The sequence below is a fragment of the Balaenoptera borealis genome (genome assembly GCF_965194805.1).
Source record: "Balaenoptera borealis genome assembly, chromosome: 5".
Classification (NCBI taxonomy): Eukaryota; Metazoa; Chordata; class Mammalia; order Artiodactyla; family Balaenopteridae; genus Balaenoptera; species Balaenoptera borealis.
In genome coordinates, this window is record NC_138862.1 from 132897011 (window position 1) to 132917778 (window position 20768).

General features: G+C 40.8%; 1 protein-coding gene across 6 annotated transcripts in view; it reads right to left on the reverse strand.

Annotated features, from left to right (window-relative positions):
• Positions 1 to 17885: 17885 nt before the first annotated feature.
• DNAJC13 (DnaJ heat shock protein family (Hsp40) member C13) overlaps positions 17886 to 20768 on the reverse strand; it is a 122896-nt gene continuing 120013 nt past the window's right edge. For 5 of the 6 annotated variants that reach the window (XM_082392609.1, XM_082392610.1, XM_082392605.1 and 2 more), the window contains one exon: positions 17886 to 18746. In XM_082392609.1, the coding sequence (XP_082248735.1) occupies positions 18640 to 18746 (107 nt within the window). In that variant the 3' untranslated portion in view covers positions 17886 to 18639. Of the gene's footprint in view, positions 18747 to 19684; positions 19794 to 20768 lie in introns of all 6 variants that reach the window. The other variant, XR_014244815.1, reaches the window with a different exon arrangement.

Here is a 20768-nt window from a genome sequence, read left to right on the forward strand (position 1 = left end):
CCACCAACAGTGCAAGAGTGTTCCCTTTTCTCCACACCCTCTCCAACATTTATTGTTTCTGGATTTTTTGATGATGGCCATTCTGATCGGTGTGAGATGATATCTCATTGTAGTTTTGATTTGCATTTCTCTAATGATTAATGATGTTGAGCATTCTTTCATGTGTCTGTTGGCAATCTGTATGTCTTCTTTGGAGAAATGTCTATTTAGGTCTTCTGCCCATTTTTGGATTGGGTTGTTTGTTTTTTTGTTATTGAGCTGCATGAGCTGCTTGTAAATCTGGGAGGTTAATCCTTTGTCAGTTGCTTCATTTGCAAATATTTTCTCCCATTCTGAGGGCTGTCTTTTGGTCTTGTTTATGGTTTCCTTTGCTGTGCAAAAGCTTTTAAGTTTCATTAGGTTCCATTTGTTTATTTGTGTTCTTATTTCCATTTCTCTGGGAGCTGGGTCAAAAAGAATCTTGCTGTGATGTATGTCATAGAGTGTTCTGCCTATGTTTTCCTCTAAGAGTTTGATAGTGTCTGGCCTTACACTTAGGTCTTTAATCCATTTTGAGTTTATTTTTGTGCATGGTGTCAGGGAGTGTTCTAATTTCATACTTTTACATGTATCTGTCCAATTTTCCCAGCACCACTTATTGAAGAGGCTGTCTTTTCTCCACTGTATATGCTTGCCTCCTTTATCAAAGATAAGGTGACCATATGTGCGTGGGTTTATCTCTGGGCTTTCTATCCTGTTCCATTGATCTATATTTCTGTTTTTGTGCCAGTACCAAACTGTCTTGATTACTGTAGCTTTGTAATATAGTCTGAAGTCAGGGAGCCTGATTCCCCCAGCTCCATTTTTTGTTCTCAAGATTGCTTTGGCTATTCGGGGTCTTTTGTGTTTCCATACAAATTGTGAAATTTTTTGTTCTAGTTCTGTGAAAAATGTCAGTGGTAGTTTGACAGGGATTGTATTGAATCTGTAGATTGCTTTGGGTAGTAGAGTCATTTTCACAATGTTGATTCTTCCAATCCAGGAACATGGTATATCTCTCCATCTATTTGTATCATCTTTAATTTCTTTCATCAGTGTCTTATAATTTTCTGCATACAGGTCTTTTGTCTCCTTAGGTAGGTTTATTCCTAGATATTTTATTCTTTTTGTTGCAATGGTAAACGGGAGTGTTTTCTTAATTTCACTTTCAGATTTTTCGTCATTAGTGTATAGAAATGCAAGAGATTTCTGTGCATTAATTTTGTATCCTGCTACTTTACCAAATTCATTGATTAGCTCTAGGAGTTTTCTGGTAGCATCTTTAGGATTCTCTACGTATAGTATCATGTCATCTGCAAATAGTGACAGCTTTACTTCTTTTCCGATTTGGATTCGTTTCACTCTTTTAAACGAGTGAAAGTGGAGGCTGCAGATGCCTCCTCGCCCCCCTGCCCTGGCCTCTTTGACTTCCTTTTCTACTGGTTTTTCCTTACTGCATACCAGCCATACCGGCCTTCTGCTGTTCCTCGGATGCCCCAGATTTTTTTAAAAATTAGAAACGATATATATTGTTTCCTGTTAAAATAGGGCATTCTTATGAGAAACAAATGTGCAAAAAGAACATTCCTGTGTTTTCTCACTTATCCCAACAGACCTGGACTATTGATTCCAAACCTTCCTCACTCTGTACAGAGGAAGGCTCTCCACCTACTCCCAGGAAATTAGGCTACTCTAGTTTTAACTTTGATTACTCGCATGCATGAAAAACAGATCAAAACCCAACTGTTAAAAGGCTACCTGTCCCTAGGCACACAGGCCCAGTCCACTTGGACAGACAGACAGACGTGAGCCTCAAGTCCACATCCTCCTGTGCAGGCCAGGATTAGAGGTACCCTGGTAGTCAAGTGGGTGCTGCTGGCTAGGGATTGAAGAAGACCCCAGCTCCTGGTCAGCTGGCTGAAAACATGCAGCCTCCAGTGAGAGGCTGAGATCCCTCCTTTTTTTTTTTTTTTTTTTTTATAAATTTTATGTATTTATTTATTTTTGGCTGCGTTGGGTCTTTGTTGCTGCGCATGGGCTTTCTCTAGTTGCGGCAAGTGGGGGCTACTCTGTTGCGGTGCATGGGCTTCTCATTTTGGTGGCTTCTCTTGTTGCAGAGCATGGGCTCTAGGCCTGCAGGCTTCAGTAGTTGTGGTGTGTGGGCTCAGGAGTTGTAGCTCACGGGCTCTAGAGCGCAGGTCAGTATTTGTGGTACACGGGGTTAGTTGCTCCGCAGCATGTGGGATCTTCCTGGACCAGGGCTTGAACCCATGTCCCCTGCTTTGGCAGGTGGATTCTTAACCAAAGCAGTCTCTCTGACCGCTTTGCTTGAAGTTAGATTTAAATTCCAAATCCATTTGAAACCTCTTTGCAAGAAGTCTCCTGACAACCCATCAAGACAGCTGGACCAAATCCCAAAGGAGTAAATAATTTGACAGGCAAGTGCATAATATGTTGTAACCCTCATGTAGGGAAGCCCTGAAGTCCCTTCTTAGCAAGGAATATTTTGGGTGAAGTAGGGCACCCACCTGGCCACAAATGGTATCTGGTCTAGAAACTACGTAAATTCTTTTGTGATCCCTTAAACCGACAAAAGTGAATTCAAGTTTCAGTTATACAAAGTAGAGAATGTCATTAAGGCAAGGGTCTCATCATGTCCTCACACAGACTCTGACCCCCCCCTCCCCCTCCCCTCCCCATCAGGACCACTGCTCCTTGTGGGCAACAGCTTCCAGCATCCAGAAGCCTTGAGCAGCCTTCAGCCTCACAAGTTGGGGGTGGCCCAACACCACATTCTCAAGGCTTGCTCCCTTCCTGTAAATGTAACATTCTAGGTGTTCCCTCTGTGATCACCCTAACTAAATGCCTCCGCCCTTCTAACACACACACACACATACACACACACATGCACACACTCCTTACCCCCTTCCCTGGTTTGGCTTTCTCCTGAGAATGTCCATCTTGTAACATACTATGTATCTTTCTTTTTTATTTGGCGTATTATCCCCCCATTTCCCAATAAGAAGTATACTTGTGTGTTTGTCTCACTGCTACACACTTAGTGTCTAGAACAATGCCCAGGGAGTGCTTAATAAATCCTCACTAAACATCTGTTGACTGCTGGAGTGCAGGGATCCCAGGAACTTTGCTTTCCTTTCCATCAGAAGTATGGTAGCACAAGCTCCTGTTTGCTCACTGGCCATGCAGTTTCTTAAAAGAAGATGCTCTAAAGCCATGCTTCTCAATCCTGGCTGAGCATCAGAATCCCCTGAGGAGTTTCAGCTGCTCCAGCCCAGCCCCAATCCAGTGCTGGTGATGGTGACTTCAGTGGTAACTGATGCACCAGGGATTCTGGAGAAATGAGGGCCTAGAGACTCACTCCCTTCAAATTCTGGTCAGATCTGTTTTCGGGTGTCTGGCTGAAAACCCCGGGAAGAGACTGGCTAACGTGTGCTAAAGGGAATCTGCTAGGTGGGCATGGAAGCAGAAGACCAAGAAAGCCTGGAGGGTCTCACCAGGAAAGGACACAGGGAGGGAGAGTGACCGACAAGCAGGGCTGACCTCCCTTGGCCTCCCCCAACTCAGTCTGCGCCTCGCCCGCTGCCTCACCCGATCAGGCTCTGAGGAGCGGCTGGTTGGCCAAGCTCAGCTCACAGGCCACTGGGGCCTGTCTTGGAACAGGGAGAGAAAAGAGAAATATAGTGCCTGGCACATGTGTGATTTTAAATTGTCTAGTGCCACATTTAAAGAAGTACAAAGAAACGTGAGAAATTAATTTTAACAATATATTTTATTTAACCTAATATACCCAAATATTATCATTTCAACATGTAATCAATATAAAAAATTACCAGTAAGATATTTTGCACTTTTTCCCCCAAAATCCAGAGTATATTTTACATTTACAACACATCTCAATTTGGAAGCTAACTTTTCAATGGAAATACTTGAACTGTAAAAAGTTAACTGTCTGTGGGTTTCATAAAATTTATAGTTGAAAAAGTAGATCCACATACTTGAATTGTTCCAAACACATTTATAAGTTTTCAAAAACTGAATTGAGCATCAGTTTTTAAACTTAAACAAATTAATTAAAATGAAATTAAAAATTTAGTTTCTCAGATACATTTCAAGTGCTCAGTAGTCACACGTGGCCAGTGGCTACTGTCCTGGCCAGGAGGTTACTGAGACACCGACCAGCCAATCACACGCAGTGCAGGAAAGGCCTTGAGGCATTAGATACAGAGAACAGATGCTCAGCAGCCAAAACCACCGTTTACTACTGTAGCTAAGGGAAGGTAGTGTTTTTATATCTTCTATGCTTTTGTCTGGTGCAGGAAAAAGTTAACTCCAATGCATTTCCTGTAGTTCGAAAAAAACAAACAAACAAAACAAACTCATCATGACAGGAACTGCTAAGCATCTCTAGTTTACCAAGGGTCCTGTGGTAAACCATTCCTGAAGATCATGTGAGGGAAAATTGCTGTTTGTTCAGGGCAGTTAGGGTTTCCAAGTGGGAAAAACGCTTGGCTCTAATACACGGAAATAGAAGGGTGTAAACTCAGTCTCTTGAGGTCACACAGTTGATTTGTGTGCAGAGTCCACCCCACTTGGTGGAAATTAATGATGATCTTGTCATGGGAAATGGAGACAATACTTTTTATAGAATTCAAGCTGTGATCATCAATTATTCTCTCCCAACCCATCTTCTGCAAATTGTTTATGATGAGGCTTTTGGCTTGAGGGGAGATGGCCCCCAAATGGATTACTTGCTGCATTTCATTCCATTTAGTCCATCACAACTCCTGTTATCTGTCTCCAAGATGCTAAACAAACTTTCTGCTACTCACGGACTAAGCCGTGAATACAGCTGGAGGGACGGCCCACTCATCAGGTGTGGATGTTCAGTGCCTACAAGGGCAGGCTCCCTTCTCCGAGTGCTGACAGCACACAAGCCTCCATTCACAGCCAGCTCTCACACGTGACCTCAGGCCAGACCCACCCAGACCTGTGGACCCTGGCAGTCTCTCTGACCGCTTTGCTTGAAGTTAGATTTAAATTCCAAGTCCATTTGAAACCTCTTTGCAAGAAGTCTCCTGCCAATCCATCAAGACAGCTGGACCAAATCCCAAAGGAGTAAATAATTTGACAGGCAAGCGCATAATATATTGTGACCCTCACGTAATTAGTTAATGATTTTATTTGTTCTTTTTAACCTCTCTTTTGCTGACAAAGTTTGAAAAGCCATCCAGAAGAAAAGAGAGGCAGAAGCCACCAGTCACAGAAGCTTTGCCATTTGCTCCAAGTGGAGCATGAGTGCTGAGGGACTTAAAATAGTTCCTTCCTATTCAGTGTTGCTGCCTCATGATTCTTTAAAGTATTAAATCAAAAGGACTTTGTATTTCTATCTAGGTGAAGCAACACGACATTAGACCAACTGGAATTGAGAGAACACCAGATTAATTTTAGAGCCGAGGCAGAGAACACCCTGGTCCCAGGCAATTCCCCCAGTCCTTCCTGAGTGCCCCTGGGGATGCACTTGCCCACAGACCCATGTTGTCCTTGCCCTCAGGAGGTCTTCCCGTCAGCTGACAACTCCCTTAACCTAAAACTCCCACCCATTTCTACAAGAAAATGCCAGGTTTTCATCAATCACACAATCTTGAGAAAATAAACTGGTACTTACGTGGAAAATGACGGAAAATATTTTTAGAATTTCTAAGACCCCATTTCCACTGTAGAAAGTCGAGGACAGTGCACAAGATGAGTCTGAAGCAACTTCAGCTGAAGGACCTAGAAGCAGGAAGCAAAGGAGGATCACAGTTGGGATTTCTCCTCATTTGGGACCTCTAGTCCCAGCCCCAAACCTCAGGGGATCAGATTCTGAGCAGCTGGCATTGTTGAAAATATTGGGTTGGCCAAAAAGTGCGTTTGGTTTTTTCTGTAACATCTTATGGAAAAAACCCAAAAAAACTTTTTGGCCAACCCAATACCTAGACGTCAGAAGAGACTGCCCTGGAACAGGAATTTGTAATTTTGTAAACAGCCCACACAGCACTGGCTCAGACCCAGCCTGGGGCTCTATTAATGCCAATTGGTAAAAGTTGCTGTTTGCTGTTACCGTCAATTTTATACCATGTGAATTTGGTTGTTTTTTTTTTTAATTATGAAAAACGGATTTATACAAGCACAGTTCAATTCATTCATCAAGTACGTATGGCATGTCTGTTTTGTTCTAGATATAATACTAAATTCTGGGGGATCTAAGATGGACAAGACAGACATGATCCCGGCACACACAAAACTTACTTATGGGGAGATGGTCAAGTAAATACAATTATTTCATTAGTGGAGTCCACGATATCAGGGGATCACTGGAGGTTCCCAGACCTTAAGAACAAGAGGTGTGGGAGAAATGTTCTGGGTGGAACAGTATATGGGAAGGTTTTGGGGAAAAGGTTGGCAAGCTCTAGAAACTGAGAAGTTCACTATTTTTGGAATGATACAGAGATAGTAGGAGAGATGATGCCAGAGAGTGAAGGGGCTGGAGTATGAAGGGCTGCAGGGCCAAAGACGAGCCACTGGACTTGGTTCTGAGAGAAGTGAGGAGTCATGGAAGGGCATTGAACATGGGATCAAAAAGGTCATACCTGGTTTTAGAATTGTTGCTCCATGAAAAATGGATTTGACTCGAACCATGTTAGAAGTCAGACACCAGGTAGGATCCTGTTGCCCTGAACCAAGGCAACTTGTTGGAGGGCTTCACAATGGGGAGACAGACTGGAGATAGACTCTATAGATATTTAAGGTGTAGAAGAGACAAAACGCAGTTAATTGAAAGCAATGTGGTGAGAAAGAGGCTGAAATCAAGGACGATGCTCATGGCTTGGTGTGGCAACTGGCTAGGATTGAAGAGTCACTCTTATTTAATGGATTTTATAAGTTTTATTTTTCACTTTAAACGTTTGACGTAGCTGGGATATACGTGCATGTAAGTAAATGAGGTAGGGCCACTCTGTGGATCCTTTCTTATGGGAGGAGGTATCTATACGAAGGCTAGCCAGTTGCTTGATTAATCCATTTCTCCTCTCTCAACCCCCCCCCCACATGTCTAGTGGACAGGCCATCTTTACCACACGCTGTCTATCATGTACTTGGACTGACAGTTTGTTTGCTTCTGTTGACCTTTTGTTTACAGTGCCTATGCCACACAGTTTTAATTTTCTGTAGCTTTTTAATATATTTTAAAATCTGGTTGAGCAATTCGTTATCCAATTTCTTTCTTGTAGTTCTATAGTATTCTCACAAGTGAGCCATAAAATCATTTTGTTGGGATTTTGACTGAGATTGCATTGAGTTTACTTTAGAGACAACTGACACCTCTACAATATCGAATCATCCTCCCCAGGAATAAGACATGTCTACCTGTTCCATAATTCCTCTATGTCCCTCTGTAGAGGGCTAGTCTTCATAGAAATCTTGCACATTTCATGTTAATGTTATTCCTAAATATTTTGTTCCTTTAGTTGTTGTGGATAATATTTTTTCTATTGTCTTTCCCACACAGTTTGAATGTACAAAATCTTCTTTTTTACCTTTTTTTAAAAATTGAAGTATAGTTGACTTACAATGTTGTGTTAGTTTCTGCTGTACAGCAAAGTGACTCAGTTATACATATATATATTCTATTTTCATATTCTTTTCCATTACAGTTTATTATAAGATATTGAATATAGTTCCCTGTGCTTTACAGTAGGTCCTTGTTGATTATCTATTTTATAGATAGTAGTGTGTATAAGTTAATCCCAAATTTCTAATTTATTCCTCCCTTGCCCCCTTCCCCTCAGTAACCATAAGTTTGTTTTCTATGTCTGTGAATCTATTTCTGTTTTGCAAATAAGTTCATTTGTATATTTTAGATTCCACATATAAGTGATATTTTTATTTGTAAATAAGTTCATTTGTATCATATTTATTTATTTTAAGATTTTTTTTTTGATGTGAACACTTTTAAAGTCTTTATTGAATTTCTTACAATACTGCTTCTGTTTTATGTTTTTGGTTGTTGTTTTTTTTTTTTTTTTGGCTGTGAGGCATGTGGGATCTTAGCTCCCTGACCAGGGATTGAACCCACACCCCCTGCATTGGAAGGCAAAGTTGTAACCACTGGACCACTAGGGAAGTCCCTATCATATTTTAGATTCCATATATGTGATATCATATGATATTTGTCTTTCTCTGACTTACTTCACTTCGTGTGATAATCTCTAGGTCCACCCATGTTGCTGCAAATGGCATTATTTCATTCTTTTCTATGGCTGAGTAGTATTCCATTGTAGGTATAGATATGTACCACATCTTCTTTATCCATTCATCTGTAGATGGACATTTAGGTTGCTTCTATGTCTTGGCTATTGTAAATAGTGCTGCTATGAACATTGGGGTGCATGTATCATTTTGAATTAGAGTTTTCTCCAGATATATGCCTAGGAGTGGGACTGCCATATTGTATGGTAGCTCCATTTTTTAGATTTTTAAGGAATCTCCATACAATTCTCCACAGTGGCTGCACCAATTTACATTCCCACCAACAGTGCAAGAGGGTTCCCTTTTCTCCACACCCTCTCCAGCATGTATTGTTTATAGACTTTTTGATGATGGCCATTCTGACCAGTGTGAGGTGGTACCTCATTGTAGTTTTGATTTGCAATTCTCTAATAATTATCGATGTGGAGCATCTTTTCAAGTATCTGTTGGCCATCTGTATGTCTTCTTTGGAGAAATGTCTATTTAAGTCTTCTGCCCATTTCTTGATTGGGTCATTTGTTTCTTCGATATTGAGTTGTATGAGCTGTTTTTATATTTTGGAAATTAATCCCTTGTCAGTTGCATCATTTGCAAATATTTTCTCCCAGTCCGTAGGTTGTCTTTTCATTTTGTTTATGGTTTCCTTTGCTGTTCAAAAGCTTATAACTTTGATTAAGTTCCATTTGTTTATTTTTGCTTTTATTTCTATTGCCTTAGGAGACTGACCTAAGAAAACATTGGTACAATTTATGTCAGAGAATGTTTTGCCTATGAGTTTTATGGTGACATGTCATATATTTAAGTCTTTCTAGGAGTTTTATGGTGACATGTCGTAAGCCATTTTGAGTTTATTTTTTTGTATGATTTGAGGGAGTGTTCTAACTTCATTGATTTACTTAAGGCTGTCCAGCTTCCCCAATACCACTTGCTGAAGAGACTGTCTTTTCTCTATTGTACAGTCTTGTCTCCTTTGTCTAAGATTGATTGACAGTAGGTGTGTGGGTTTATTTCTGGGGCTCTCTAGTCTGTTCCATTGATCCATATGTCTGTTTTTATGCCAATACCACATTGTTTTGATTACTGTAGCTTTGTAACTGTCTGAAGTCTGAGAGTGTTTTGCCTTCAGCTTTGTTCATTTTCCTCAGGATTGCTTTGGCAATTCTGGGTCTTTCGTGGTTCCATATAAATTTTAGGATTATTTGTTCTAGTTCTGTGAAAAATGTCCTGGGTAATTTGATAGGGATTGCATTAAATCTGTAGATTGCTTTGGGTAGTATGGCCATTTTAACAATATTAATTCTTCCAGACCAAGAGCATGGGATATCTTTCCATGCTTTCCATAAAAAAGCTGCTTTTTAAAAGTTTTGGTTTTACTGATTTTTAATTTCCCTTTAATATGTATTGATTTGTTAATTTAGTTTTTATTTTTAATCAAAGGTGTACATGTCTGAGTTCAACAGTCAAATCACTGTTCAAAGCTAGTCATGAAAACATCAGTGGTTCCTCCTTCCCACCCTTCCAACATGCTAACTTCCCATTCCCGTAGGCAAACACTTTAAAACTTTTAAGCTAATTGATAAACATGGCTATCTACTTCTAAATAATGCAAGTATGCTACTACTCATCTCCCAGTTTTTATTTTGAAAAATTTCAAACCTTCAGAAAAGTTGCAGGAAGAGTAAAATGAACACCCAAATATCCTTATCTAGATCCACATTCCTTTCTCTTTCTCTCCCTCCCTCTCTCCCTCTCTCTGTGCTATTTGACAGTTAGTTGCAGACATCATGTCATTTATCCATAATACAATGACCACACTTGGGGAATTTGATCTGGATAAAATACTGTTATTCATATATACTCTGGTATATTGCTAATCCTTGATTTTTTTCTAGTTTAGCCATTATTCAGTTGTCTTTCATCTTCTCCCCTACCAAACTTACACTCCCACACACATCCTTCCTGCATTTCTATTCTCCCAATATAATCATGGTGGCATTATAATTATGTAAGTACCAGTCAGAATCTTACAGGTTATATGTACAATGTTATTTTGCTGTCCAGCTCTTCTAAACTTTTCCTCAGGTACATCAACCTCCTTCCTCTTACAATGTTCAAACACGTAGGTTGTCTATCAGTTTCATCTTGAAGAATTTGTTCCCTGAGCCTCTGGTCTGCTCTGGCCTGTTCCAGTCTGGTCATGCTCTAAGTCAGCTGCAAGCTGTTGCCTTACTTTAGGATCTCTTTTCACCACCATTTGGAGAATCCCACCTTGCTTTATTGGTTACCCAACTTTGGTGGAAAACATCCTTCAGGAGCTTCTTACAAAACATTCATGGGAGACCCTGTGTATTTGGAAATGTCTTAATCCCCCCCCCCCTTCATTTAATTGGTAGTGTGGCTGGATCTAGAATCTTAGGCTGGGAAATCATTTTCCTTTAGGCTTTTGAAGGCATCACCTCCTTGTCTTCTAACATTCAGTATTATTGAGAAATCCAGGCTATTCTGATTCTTGTTCCTTTCTGAGAAATGTTCTCCCCTTCTCCTGCCACACCCTGGAAGCTTATAGGAACTTCTTGTTTCCATATTGTAAAATTTCACAATGACATGAATGTGTCAGGGTTTATTTTCATCCATTGGGCTGGGCACTGGGAAAGTTTGACTTTTTGATTTTGTTCTCTGCTCATTTTAGTCAGCTCGGGCTGCTATAACAAAACACCATATACTGAGTGGCTTAAACATACTTTATTTCTCACAGTTATGTAAGCTGGAAGTCCAAGATCAAGGCACGGACAGATTCAGCATCTGTTGAGGGTTGTTTCTGGTTTCCAAATGCTGCATTCTCACTATGTTCTCACTTGGCAGAAAAAACTCTCTGGGGTCCCTTTTATAAGAGCACTAATCACATTCATAAGGGCTCCACCCTAATTCCATCATCTTGAAGATTAGGATTTCAACATAAGAATTTGGCAGGGGTGGGGGTGGGGGGGGTGGGGGGATGGGGAAACGACATAAATTCAGTCCATAACATCTACTTTAAAAAACTAGTATCTCTTTCTGAATCTAAGTTTTTTGGATAATGGGCCTCCTGGGCTGGGCCTCTTGCTTAACTTTTATTCCTGTTTTTCTATCTCCATCTTTTTACTCTGTTTCTTAGGAAATTTCCTCAACTTTATCTCTCAAGGTCAACTTTGTCTCTCATGGTTTTTCATTTCTGCTATTTTAATTTTTTAAAATGTACAAGACCTGGTTTTAATTCTCTGAATAAAAGTATTTTTTAAAGTGGCATCCTGCTGTTTTGTGGATGCAATGTTTATCTCTGAGGGTACCCACACACCACAACTAGAGAGAGAAAACCCGTGTGCCACAACTAGAAAGAAGCCCATGCGCCACAATGAAAGATTCCCTGTGCCACAACTGACCCGACGCAGCCAAAAATAAATAAATAAGTAACAAAAGAAATCTTTAAAAATATATAGGCATAAACATTCTTTGTATGTATAACTGAGACTTTCCATTAACAGTTCTGGGGCCTTTAGCTACTCTTACAAAGTCATTTCCCTAAGCTGGGCTAAAATGATGGAAATGTACACATTTTCTTTTGTAAGCCATATGGAAAAACAAACTTTTTAAACTGGCCATCCTACGTCCTGTATTCGTGGGGCCCTGGAGCCCACAGTAACCCAGCCTCATCTTTTACTCCCTGAATTTGGAAGTTATGGATGGTCCAGATGTGAAATTCTTTGCTCTAAATGCTAGATGATATACTAAACAACGTATGCAGTAAACACTAGCAATAGGAAAGTGCTGATGAGCAGGATAGAGTCCTGGATGTTCCCACTATGGTGGAGGATAGAAAGAGTCTGTTTCATGATAAGTCCAGTTATTTGTGAGACAACAGTATCAAAATTCTTAGAAGTCATCTAGCACTGGGGTTAGAGAGGGACTGAGTTCTCTTATATAAAATATGTGCCTTTATACATTTTTGCATAGATTGCTTATCTTTTTTGTTTTCTTTTTAAAATTTTATTTATTTTAATATTTATCTTTATTTATTTATTTGGTTGCACCAGGTCTTAGTTGTGGTTCGCTAGCTGCTTAGTTTTGGCATGCGAACTCTTAGTTGCAGCATGCATGTGGGATATAGTTCCCTGACCAGGGATCGAACCCGGCCCCCCTGCATTGGGAGCGCAGAGTCTTAACCACTGGGCCCCCAGGGAAGTCCCGGCTTATATTATCTTTTATGAGATTCTTAACAGTGAAATATTACCTGACCAGACCAACCTAGGCATTTTAGAGAAGAAATTTATGCCCAAGATCAGAATCCCAAGCAGGGCAGATTCTACCTGTTAAGGCAGTGTTTTCTCCCCCTTCACCACCTCACCGTCTAGGAGGCTGGCACTGTCTAGGACGTGTTAGGTGTTTATGTCGATTATCTCTGATCTACAGAACAGAGGGAGGTGTTAATGAGCCCCATTTGAAGATGAAAGGTCACACGGTGAGGGCCAGAACCGCAGCCTGGATGGCCCCAACTCCAGGGCCTATGCTGGTTCCAGGACAAATTGCTGCCTCTCTCTTGCTCTCAATTAAACAGACTGGGTGACACAAGACCACAGGGAGACACAGAATTCAACCCAAAGTCCACACAACCACTTGGGGTTGATGTGAATGAGGATGGACTATTTAGGATGAACACCTAGGTCCTTGGGCATCCAGTAGTGATTCTGATATAATCTGGATACTCAAAATTTAACACATTAAAAAATCAACAAAACGGGAAACACACACTTGGTCCCAGGAGCCAACCAGTTACCTACTTCTAACCCAGTGCCCATTCCAAACTTTGGTGTGTGCTGTAGACCAGCCTGGGAGGTTTGCCTTCCCAACTTCCGGACAGGCTATGTGTTCTTTACAAAGGTACTGAAGCTGAATTTATACCAAGTGCAACCAATGCTCAGGTGGCTCTGGTTCTGATCAGCCCTTATCCTGCTAATCTATGAGCAAACTCTCCTCTCCCTTCTGCTACTGGTCCTCCAGCCAGCACCAGTGTATCAGTCAGCTCAGGCTGCCATAACAAAATACCAGACTGGGTGGCTTAAACAACAGACATTTATTTCTCACAGTTCTGGAGGCTGGGGAGTCTGAGATCAAGGTTCTGGCAAGGTAGGTTTCATCTGAGGCCTCTCTTGTTGGCTTATAAGCAGCTGCCATCTCACTGTATGCTCTTATGACTTTTTTCTGTGCACACAAGGAGAGAGAGAGCAAGCTCTCTGGTGTCTCTTCTTATAAGGGCACTAACCCCATCATGAGGGCTGCACCCTCATGACCTCATCTAACCCTAATCACCTGCCAAAGGCCCTACTTCCAAAGACATTGGGGGTTAGGGATTCAACATGAGTTTGTGGGGGCAGGGCACAAACATTCAGTCCATAATGACAGCTTCGCTGAAGTCTTGTCCTCTTCCCTCTCTTCATGAAAGCATCATGAGTTCACCTGATGGTGAAACTACCCCATACTGCAATAGCAGTTCAGTCATTTAAAAATACAACTGACTTAATTAACTCATTAGACAGAAAGCACATTCATCCAACTCCGGGTAACCCCTATTTTCGATCTCAAGAGGACTGAACACCCTTGGGTCAAATCTAATCTGCAGGTACTTTTTGTATGGCCCACTTGGTTTTAAAAACTTTGACTGGGTTGCCCATATTTTAAAAGTCAACTTCACAGGGAAATCCAGACTTGATCCTATCTTCCTGAGCATGGGAACATTTAGCACACTGCGACTGCTCTTCCCCCAGAAGGTCTCAGTGGAGCCAAGCAGAGGCTGCTCTCCAATTGGCACAGCTGCCATCCCTCTGCACCCGCCCACCGGACCTTTGCAGGCCAAGGTTTTAGCCCTGGTCTCTTCATAGGGTAATGGAAACTGGAGGCTGGTTGCTGTTGTCCAGGTATCCCTGCCTGCTAGAAATCAGCTTTCCAAGGAATTCTGTATTCTCTAGCTTTTTCTAATCCACCAACTCCAACCTCTGAATTCTACATTTCATTTTATAGTGAGACTCATTTGACTGTGTAAACAGTCTGTGTTTTAGTTTTAGGACGGAACTCTTCATTCAACTCAGTTGTTAAGCGTCCTCAATTTGGAAGTAAATTTAAGTCATTCTCTGGGCCTTGCCTCTTGGACCTTATCTGATGGTAAACAGGCAGCAGCTTAAGGGAAAAGATGTTTTAGTGTGTAGGAAACAGATGGTCTTGCTGACCAAAGATTATGGCATCTCTGATTTTGGAGCCAAGATAATGACTTTTTAGTTAGCGATTACATAGCAACATGACTATTTTAAAAACTAACAAAAAATTACAAATCACTTTATGTTGACCTAAAGTGTCCTTGGAATTTGTTTTACCCTATTCCTGATCCCAAGTATGAAGACAACGAGAACAGTTGCTATTGATACAACCTCATCATTATTATCACTCTTCTTAGGTCTCACAGTTCTCAACACCCTCTCACAGACGTATTTAATCCTCACAACAGCCCTGAGAAGGATGGGTTAAGAATGATCATTATTTTATAGAAAAGGGAACAAATGCAAGGGAGCCTTTGCATTCCTTGCTTACAGCCCCTCTGGCCACTAAAAGGGAAGTGCTTATACCATATAGGGGGCCGTGCATTCCAAGCTGGTAGTTAAATTCCTAGTCAACAGTTTGCCAGAAACAGACTGAGTTTATCTGCAATACTTTTTGCAAATTGCTCTTCCCCAAATCCTAGTAAAGTTTAGGCATTTAGAGACATTTCATCACATAATGGACAATATGCATTAGGAAAGGGATCACAGAATTTCTGGCCTGAAAAGGGTTCTGGAGCTGATTATCTAGTGACAATCCTTGGGCTTACATATGACTTCCAAAAGTGGTCTCTTGCCCGTCTCCCGTGTTCGTCCCCTGCATTGCTCCTTAGATGGGCTGTGTGTTACTAGTGTCTTTCAGTTTTGCCACCTCTCACCACCTTCCCCCACCAACAAACACACCAAATTGATCACAGCCCACTGCTATTTTAAAACACAGCTCTCATTCCTGAACCACATCTGGGCCTGCATGCCGATGCCTCAGCTTGGCACTCAGGACACTGCCCAACTGGCCCCTCCCTGGGCCTCAGGTTCGGTTCTCTCTCTGGACCCCTATATGCCACCCACACCATACCGCCCCACCCCTCCAGATATCCTATACTTACTTTCCTGTTACCCTGCTCATGCTGTCTCACTTTTCTCTCTCAGGGCAAATTTCCCCACGCATAAGTCTCAGATAAAGCTTCCACTCCAAAAGAGGACAGAGGACCAAGCTGAATTGCATCAGGACTGTGTGATCAGCAACTTCCAACTGTAGGAAAACCAACAAGTCAAATGGCCGCAGGGACTTTGACAGACAAGTGGTGGGGAAAAGAAAGGGATGGAGGGGCAGCCAGACTGAAAGAGACTCAAAGACACATTTAAAAAAGACAAAAAGCAAGACCAAACTCTGGTGTCTAGCGATGTACATGTGGGTGATGAACTACGAAGTCACACAAGGAAGTGTCAGACAAGTGGTCACTTTTGAAGGGAGGGGCTATGATTCTGATGCGGGCACATTTTGGGGCTTCTGGAGAGGCTGGCAAAGTTCTTGACCTGCCTGGGAGGTCAAGGGTGATTTGCCTTATATTCATTCTTTGGAAGTGAATATTAAACTAATATTCATTAAACTAATTTGTTCACTGAGATTTTCTATACCTGTTTTAGTTTACAATAAAATATGTTTACAAATGAAAAACAGGGGCTTCCCTGGTGGTCCAGTGGTTAAGACTCTGTGCTTCCACTGCACGGGGCATGGGTTTGATCCCTGGTCGGGGAAGTTCCACATGCCGTGAGGTGTGGCCAAAAGAAAAAAAAAAAAGTAATAACTCAAATTTAAAAAAAAAAAACAAAACAAAAAAACAAAGAAACTCAGTCTTCCTAGCCACATACACCTATTTGAGATTATCGCTATCTGAGGATAGTGGCTCAGAAAACAGACTATGGTGTCAAGTAAAAGTAGTTTTAATTTCTTACTCTGTTACTTACTAGTTGTGTGACTTTTCGGTAAGTTGCTTTGCCTCTCTGAACCTCATGTTCTTCACCTGGAAGATGGGAATTATATCAGCAACAAGCCCATAGGTTTGCTGAGGATTAACTGAAGTTATGCACATATGACACTTTATAAAATGCTTGGCATAATGTTCAATAAAGATGAGCTGGTGGTGGTGTAATGAAATGGGAGATTGGGATTGACATATATACACCAATATGTATAAAATGGATAACTAATAAGAACCTGCTGTATAAAAAAATAAATAAAATTCAAAAATAAAAAAGATGGGCTTCCCTGGTGGCACAGTGGTTGGGAGTCCGCCTGCCAATGCAGGGGACACGGGTTTGAGCCCTGGTCTGGGAGGATCCCACATTGCCGTGGAGCAACTGGGCCCATGAGCCACAATTACTGAGCCTGCGCATCTGGAGCCTGTGCTCCGCAACAAGAGAGGCCGCGATAGTGAGAGGCCCGCGCACCATGATGAAGAGTGGCCCTCGCTTGCCACAACTAGAGAAAGCCCTCGCACAGAAATGAAGACACAACACAGCCATAAATAAATAATTAATTTAAAAAAAGAACATTAAACATTCCTCTTAAAAAAATAAAAATAAAAATAAAAATAAATAAAAAAGATGAACTGTTATTGGTATTCAAACATCAGTGACTTGCAGATTTATTTAAATGGGCCTTTATTGTAAATATTCACAATATTTACATTCTTTTAGTATTTAAAGAAAATATATTGTTGTAGTGATTTATGCTCTTCTAAAACACCTACTCGTAAATTAGCTGTTAGAATCTCTTTTAGTGAACATATTTTTATGACTAAGTATTTCCTCTTAGAAACTAAAAACCTAGTTATATGTTAAAATACTTACATGGGTGCATTACTCCATAATCTTTAAGTTGAGAGATGATAAATCTGATGGAAAATTTTGAATTAACAATTTATGATATGAATAAGTGTCCATTCCAGCTCTTCTTACACATCAACTGTGGAATAAACTTGGTTCTTGCTTTCAAAGGCAACTTGGAGGGTTGGATATTTCCTTATTCTTTAAGAAGTGTTTGTATATATTTTACATGTTTATATTTTCTTGTAGTCTGTGATCACACTAGAAGACCTCAGTGCTGAAATTTGTTATGTGAAATCTCCTCTCACTCTTCTTTCCTCTTAAAAATATTGGAATTAATGTGTCACATGCATTAAGCTATTTATTAACAGCCTGACCCATTCCTGAATATTGTGTGGAAAATAAATGAGATGCTATCTGTGTCTGGAAATTTAGATGTGGTTGAAATACTAATGAAGGGATTTAGGAATGAACATATATGTCAATGTAGCTGTATGAGATACTGGAAATGTAAGGCAAAGTCTGTTTACTGCTACTACTACTAAACCTGTCTTAGAAATAAAGATATACAAGGTCTTCAAAGGGAAAAATGAAACGAGAACAAATATATCTCATTAACAAAGCAGTCAATTCCCTTTATTTTTAAAATTTTATGTACACATAAGAATGATCTGTATAATGTACATTCAATATAGAAAGCTTTATATATTTGATAATGTATAGAACATTTCACAATTACACTAATCTCTTACATAACATCTTGACATCCATTTTTAAATTTTTTTGCACAACTCCTTTTTCATTCAATTTGGTAAAGCCAGTTATACATACCAACGTATGCTGTGAGCTCTCAGAAGGTTAATGATTGAGGAGAGGATACCAGCGAACAGGTGCAAGGACAAAACCTAATAGTGTTCGACGGTAGGAGAACAGCCACACAGACTCGATGCAGGAGAGGGAAATGCCCTTCTTAGGGGTGACTTAGATTTCCCAATTTCTGTAGACTGCAGTTCAACCCCACGGTCACACTAGTTCAAAAAAACATTATAAAAACTAGGAAGAAAGTTTTGTCTTCTTGATTCACAGTCTTGTAAACAGATATAAAGGAACAAAATGTGCTTACATACATCAAGAAAAAAAATTCTTGTGTACCCGCTTAGGTTGATCCCCAGAGTGCTTTCTTATAACGTGATACAATTAGAATCACTGACTTTTTTCCTAAATAAAAATATATTTATAGAAAAAGGAATAACACTGTCATGAAACCAGGAGAAAGGCAGTTAAGAGTTTTCTTCAACGTATCAGCTGGAGGAATGTGGACGGGGCACTGGCCTTTCAGCGTTTATTGTCTCTCAATAAAGTTTCAAGTCTGAAAGCCAAGGTCGCCTGCCTCGCGGTCTACGGGAGGCGGCAGGTTAGACATGACTGAAGACGATGTCCCTGCAGTAAGGTAGCCAGCAACTCCAGGTCCTGCAAGAGAGAAAGGAAAATACACACCTTCTAAAGAGCAGAGTGATGTGAAAACACTGACCTTTATAAAAATGTCAGAACCAGGTCAAGCACCCCATCACAAGGAACTGATACAATCTATTAGGATTACCTAAGCATACAACGAAACCTTAATAAACAGCTACACAGCACCATTTTCATGGTTTGCCTTTACTATATGACAAAGTTAAAAATCATTTCAAAATTTATGCTGGACAGTAACACTGGAAACATGGAAAAATTTTCCCTTCTCACATCTGGGAAGTTCAATCTTTCAAAAAATCTTGGACGCTGAAGGATATAGCTAATGTCAAATGAGAAAAAATGGGAACAGAGGAAAGAAACTCTGTACTTGGGTCAGTCCATTCGAAAGTCATACGTGATGAATTCCCAACAAAAAACACTTCTATCCACATTCGAGTTAACCTATTTTCATTTGGTGCAAAGAAATGCTACTTTAACAAGTAACACCAAATGTACAAGGGTTGCTACACCAAGGTCTCTGAGAAAGAAAACGCAAACTCTGGACATCGCTCATAGGTCAAAATAAGAGTGCTATGGAAAAGGTATCAATATTTTAGTTTTATATGTCTTGATTCTAACAATCTCTAGTGCACAAAAATGCCATTATCTATGCCAGCATTTATGAAGATGTGGCCTATGAGCATATATAATGGCTTTAGCCCTCTAGTTTATCATGAACTGCAGAGACATTTAATTACACCTCAGAATCACTGCACAACTGTACTCTGCACAACAGAGTACTTGCAAGAGACACCGTACTGCAGCATAATACTGCATATTGAACAATACTTTTAGCTGAAATCATAGGAAACAAGGCAAACAGCTAAGGAACATTGTAAGGGTTAGGACTAGAAAGGCAGTGGAAGCGGCATGCATTTAGCAAAATGGTTCTCTACCTGCTTCAGAGAGCTACACAGAAGTTAGCAAGCTGCCTGGCAGAGCGGATCTAAAGCCCGCTCCTGAGGTGAAGGGGACTGCTGCCAGTTAGAAGGGAAGGAGAGACACCTGAGGGGAAAAAAGAAACATAAGCAGCAAGGGAAGTCATAAGGAAGTGCAAACAGCAGAGCAGTTTGATGAAGGCTAAGGTATAACAGGGACTGAAGCAGGACAAAAGGGGGACAATTCAGATTCATCTTGTTTTTAACCTCATGAGCATGTGTACTGAGGACGTGAAGAAAGCAGACACTGTGTATGCAGCACGTGGTTACACGGCGGCCAGAGACAACTCAGCTCACGTGAGGTGCCACTTGCCACCTGGAGTGCCCGGGAACTTAGAAAACCTAGAAAAAGGATTTTCCCTTTTTTAAGGCAAGGTGGGCCTGCATCTATCAACCCCTGCTTTCCACCAATCAGGACACCAGGCCTTCCACAGACTGCTCAGGAAAGAGACCATACCCCCCTGACAGCAGTTCAGAGCAACAGCGCCGCACGGTTACATCACTTCCCACCAACCTGCCACTCTGAACTTCAGGCAGCAGCAAGATTGCTAGGGAACGTGCCAAGGATGCAACCCTTAAGAATAAACCCCTAAACACTCCAGACTGGTACAGTTCCTGAGCACTTCTGATGTGGGCTCAACTTAGTTCACATCAAATGAATAGATTATGAGACCAAATCATGAATGCTACATATAGAGAAAGGACTAAGGATGTGGTTCTCAGACTACATGCTGAGGCACCCCGGGGCAAATTCACACGGGACACCACGGGCTATTTTTAATTTGAGAGACAAATGATATCTGTTGGATACCATACAAACAACTAATCGCAAGTTGTTTGGATATAACTACTTAATAAACTTAATTATTAAGCATTTCTTTTGGCCTAGGGGTAGATAAAGAAAAAAAAAATCACTAAGTAAGGCACTGTGAACTGAGAAAGTTTGGGAACCTCTGGGCTAAAATCTAAATTGTGAATGATGGGCCTAGAAGAATTATCCAGAAGAGACCAAATTCTAGCCCCACCATTTGCCTCTTTAGGA